This window comes from Phycodurus eques, chromosome 11 (genome assembly GCF_024500275.1).
Source record: "Phycodurus eques isolate BA_2022a chromosome 11, UOR_Pequ_1.1, whole genome shotgun sequence".
Classification (NCBI taxonomy): Eukaryota; Metazoa; Chordata; class Actinopteri; order Syngnathiformes; family Syngnathidae; genus Phycodurus; species Phycodurus eques.
The window spans coordinates 1,813,003-1,818,079 of record NC_084535.1 but is presented as its reverse complement, the minus strand read 5'-3'; the positions used below and the strand labels follow the sequence as shown (position 1 = coordinate 1,818,079).

Genomic DNA, 5,077 nt, shown 5'->3' with positions numbered 1-5,077 from the left:
CTCAAGTCTATGTGTTCCTTTTGATACAAAAAAAGTGCAAACTTGGAACCTATATCGTCATTTATAGTAGATTTGCAATTTAAGTGTGGTACACACATATGTGTCGATTTTGAGCCGTATTCCTTCTTTTCTATCAAAGTCAACAAAGGCCTGAATATAAGATGTCTCTAAAAGATGTAATTATCCTGTGATTTGGGAAGTGTAGAGATTGTTTTATTTTTTTTGCTCGGAAAATGGCCGGGCTGACAATCGTAAATGTTACTTTGATTTTCCATTCGAAAGTCATTCCGTTCCATTGTCCACCTGTGTGAGGAAAAACAACTCAGGTCAATGTTTCATTTAAGTATAGATAATTGGGACTGGGTAATGTACTTCAGTAAATGTAGTCTAAAATTAAGTTTATAAAAGCATTGCTGCAAAATGAATTTAGATAATGAGCCCATATGGCCCTGTTGTGATGCTCAGCGAAGTCGAGGTGTTCAATTATATCAAAGTAGCCTGAAAAATCTCTTCAATGTGGCTTCCTTAACACTGATATCGCCTACTAGAACTCAAATGAGTTCAAGTTGATGTCTTTGTAGTGTTGCTAGTCAGTGGTGCTATGGTGTCCTCTAGTGTGCAGCGTGTAGAATGTCTGTTCACTAACATGTTGACTTGAGGGGGTCGCCTCAATAAATGTAATTATTGTTTACTGTTAAAGAAAAAAATGGGAAGGTTAGTTCAGCTCAGTTTGTCAACTTGTTATTGGGAAGGTTAGTTCAGCTCAGTTTGTCAACTTGTTATAATTAAACTTCTACAGTTGATGTTAGATGGAGCACAATCCGGGACTTTTTTCTCCAATTACACAAATCTACCTTTTTTTCACAATTTAAAACAGTTTGCAGGTGTCGTAATAGCATGCCAGTGAAATGCTTTTATCAAAATACCCCAAGGATTAAGAATCATAGTTTACAACCAACATCATTAGCTCGTTTTGAGGAGGCTATCCTGTCTCATTGAAATGAGAGACATATACGTTGGCTTTCCTTACCATGACATCCCGGGGTGGAGCTTATGAGATTCTGATTAGTTCTGTGTGGGGTGTCAAAAAGCTAGCATTTTCATTGGTGAAGGCAATTCACTTCATACCTAGTGTGCACATGTGCCACGTGCACGGACACATCCTACACGCACGAATTGACAAATGGGGTCAACAGCTTCACCGAGGGAGCAAGTAGAGGCCGTCTGTTCTGCTGACCTTCTGCTGCCACGTCATGGGTGGAGAAACTCAGTGTGGGCCCAGGTTTTATGTAGCCAAAATGTGACATCACAGTTGGTCAGAAGTGAGGAGCTTCACTCTGACACAAACAAGTTTTTTTTTTTACTATCACACTTGACAGGTGAACAGGTACTCCAGACATGCAACTATTTCAATAGAATTAGTCACATTGATTAAGTGATTTGAAACTCATTTGCGCTTTGTAACAAGTATTGTTTTATTCAGAGGCCAAATTGCCCAAAGTTTAAAAGTGAACATTTGATTTCCACAAAGTTCCTTGTGCACTGGGTTTGAATTTATCCACACACCAGGCACAGTGACTCGATGTCTCCGTTTACGCCGTCGTGATGCTTGAGCTCCTCTGTGAAGTCTTGAAGGATGTCGCTCTTCGTTTGTTCGATCCGCTTGGTGGTCAGGCAGTCCTCGTCTTTGGCAAAGTACGCCGTCTCGGGCCCCACCACTTGAGTCGCTTCTAGAGGCAGCAGAGACGCGACAAAGAGTGGCAGTATTAATAGAGTAGTTTAGTTATTAGTATAGTGTAGTAGCAGAATTCAAGACTGGGTTGGTGACAACTACACGTGGTGCACTGTGAAAACGTCCTAAAAAGTCCTTCCACTCTTTCACCCACCGTTACAAAAAGCCAGCTTGTTTCCACCTACGTACTGACTGTTCCACTTGTAACCTGTCGCCGCGCTACACTCGTCAAACACTCGACTTCTCCTCAGGAAGGCAAAGTCGTAACCCTGCGGGAGGAGACAAGCTCGTCATGTCAACTTCACCCACTTCTCCTCCCCCTGATGTGTGACGCTTACATGGTTGCACATGGGTTTGCAGTAGCGAGCGTTAGCCACGGTGGCGCACACCAAGCCTCCGTTTTCAGGAACCTCGGGCTCCGGGCATTTCACGGGCTCAGCTCCTTGGCATTCTGAATGTAAACGGCACTTTTGACAAGTCAGGATTTTCAAACATTGTTTTACGTGTGCAAATAATGTCACAGAGGATTTCTAGTCAGTTTATTGGATGGTGAGGAGAGTGTTCATCCATTTTCAACAGCACGAGACCTCATTAGAATCTGGTGGCCAGTCAATATCAGGGCACACAGACAAGCATTCACACTTGCACCTATGGACAATTTAGTATTACTGTAAGGGAAGCTAACATGCTTTTGGGAATGTGGGAGGGAAAAAAAAAACCTGTAGCTGAGATTCGAACCCCCAAAATGTAAGACAGACGCTTAAACCACTAACCAGCGCGCTGCCCATCGAGCAGACTGTAATATTGTATATTGACTGTCTGTTGTCGTAGTAGAGGCAAATAAAGATGATTCTGATTCTGATTATTGTAACATTAAGTTGCTAAAATGAGTGAATATTATGAATTGTGTGGTACTTAGCAGTGTGATACTTTTCTGTCTTGCACTGAGCTCCATTTCCCTTTTCTCTGGTTGCATCTGCAGGAAATGCATAAAATAACCAAAGAAAAAGCAACATCACTTGTAGACTTACTCCTTTGTTCAGAATGGTAACGTCTCACGTGACATCACGACTGTGACATTTTTACTATTTAACCATAAGATAAATGTCGATTTCTCACCTCTTATCCAGAACTGCACTAACAAATGTAATGATTCTTATTTGGCACATTTCGTCACTCCAATTTATTGAAATCCGTTTATGCAGTACCAATACTGTTGACAAAGCAAATAATTGAGCCATTTGTACTTTGTGGACGCTCTATAGATCATTTAAACATGGGATTAATTGTCCAAAATGTTCTTTTAAGAAGTAGTTTGATCTTTTTACCTCTCAGCTGTTGTGTGTGCAGCACCTCAGTCAGATTCCTCATGTAGACCAGCAAGGTCGCCCTCTGCTGTGGGGTCCAATTCTGCTTTATGCTGCACTCTACTGCCACCTGGTGTATCATACCAGGAACACATTTTAACGTGCCGTTTTTGAGTACAAGTCCAAACATCCATCCATCCATTTTCTGAGCCGCTTATCATCACAAGGGTCGCGGGAGTGCTGGAGCCAATCCCTGCTATCATCGGGCAGGAACACCATGAACTGGTTGCCAGCCAATCGCAGGGCACATATAAACAACCAGCCATTCGCACTCACATTCACACCTACGGGCAATTTGGAGTCTTCAGTTAACCTACCACGCATGTTTTTGGGATGTGGGCGGAAAACGGAGTGCCCGGAGAAAACCCACGCAGGCACGGGGAGAACATGCAAACTCCACAAAGGCGGGGTCTGGGATTGAACCCCAGAGCTCAGAACTGTGAGGCAGACGCTCTAACCAGTCGCCCACCGTGCCACCAAGTCCAAACAGTAGCTTCATAATTTTAGATTCGGGTGCATGGCACCACCGGAACGAGGAGATTTTGGGCCACGGGAAGAGTTGTCTCAATAATTCGAGTCAGGGTTAGTGCTTACGAAAGATTCAATAACATTTGGTTGGGGTTTATAAACTTAAAATAATCAGATTTTTCACTTTTAAACATCGACAGAATAATTTCCCATGGTCGAAACATTTATGCATCCCATTTCCTATCGTCGGAGGACCTACGAGTACCAAGAACAAAAAGATCCTTGAACTTGTTAGACATCATGCGCTGGACCTTAGAAATACCTCGAGATCAGAAGTTAGGTCCTCCAGCAACTGAGAGCTGCAGTTCTTCATTTCAACGTCACCCTGTTGAGAGTATGGAAACACTACCAGAAGAAAAAGGGGGGGAAAAAAAGAAGACATTGTCTCATCGTAAACATTGAAATACACATCTCTTGCTGCTAACATTACCTGCTAGCAAGCAGAGATAAGCCAATATTCCTGTAAGTGCCATCTTTGTATGTTGTCCAGCACAACTAAAACACACCAAACAGAGGCAGTGAATTTGTTGACTCAGCCTTAGGGAGCAAAGTTTACAGAATTGGTCAATAGTGAAGTCAACGTTTATTTCAAAACAGCTAGTTCATGATCACTTTTACCCATGCAGCATGGAAATGAAATGAAGATTCTTCTTAATTGGCAAAATTAGCAGAAACAATTGGTTCTTGGTACCTTTTGTTCTGCATTGGAACTACATTCCAAGGTAATCTGAACATTTATCAGGTTGATAAGGCAACGCACCACACCTACCTTGTTGCAAATTTTAGTAGAGTATTTTCAAGTATAGCTTTTTGTTAGGTTTGATAGATGTCCACCAAATGTTATGTTGCCACCTGAAATTGGCTGCAGGGGCTGACATTTCAGACCATTCCAGGATGAACCTACTCAGCTGATGACAATGGGAAGCAGGTGCCGCGCTCACCGACGGTCACCATAACGACTGGAAAAACACAAACACATGGGGCTCGTCTCATTTCTCCTTTGCTACTTCCTAGCTCCTCCCACCAGAAATTCCATCGAGGAGATGCGGATATTAACAGAGGAACAAGGCGGGATGAGGTAGGAATGTTTGGGGGAATTGAGACCATCATTCCTCAATGACGTCATTTCATTCCATTAACAATGACATGACACCATTGACGCGTGTCACAAATGAACCGTCTTTAGGATTAAATTAAAGTCAAATATAATCAACACACAACTTTGGAGATGCAAAGACGATTGTGATTGATCTATGCCGAGCCCGTTTCCTGGGCCTGTCAAAAATGCCAAGCTCCCGAAGAAGGTCTTCATTCAGCCTGAAAATGGAATTTGCGGACCGGAATGCGCACTGTTCTTCTTGAAATTCCTGGTCGGGGCTTCTGGCGATGTCTGTCCTGATGGCGGTGCTGTTAGGCCACGCTATGAGCACAGGCAGGCTACCGCCACTCA

At 43.0% G+C, this 5,077-nt stretch overlaps 1 protein-coding gene across 1 annotated transcript; it reads right to left on the bottom strand.

The window, feature by feature from the left end:
• Positions 1 to 1,553: 1,553 nt before the first annotated feature.
• si:ch1073-126c3.2 (uncharacterized protein LOC555816 homolog) lies at positions 1,554 to 4,468 on the bottom strand. Its single transcript, XM_061690804.1, has 7 exons — positions 4,397 to 4,468; positions 4,058 to 4,122; positions 3,890 to 3,972; positions 3,061 to 3,169; positions 2,071 to 2,183; positions 1,887 to 2,001; positions 1,554 to 1,730 (listed from the first exon to the last, which is right to left on the bottom strand). Exons 2-7 carry the CDS (start codon positions 4,098 to 4,100, stop codon positions 1,555 to 1,557), a joined length of 639 nt encoding a protein of 212 aa, XP_061546788.1. The 5' UTR covers positions 4,101 to 4,122; positions 4,397 to 4,468; the 3' UTR covers position 1,554.
• Positions 4,469 to 5,077: the final 609 nt, after the last annotated feature.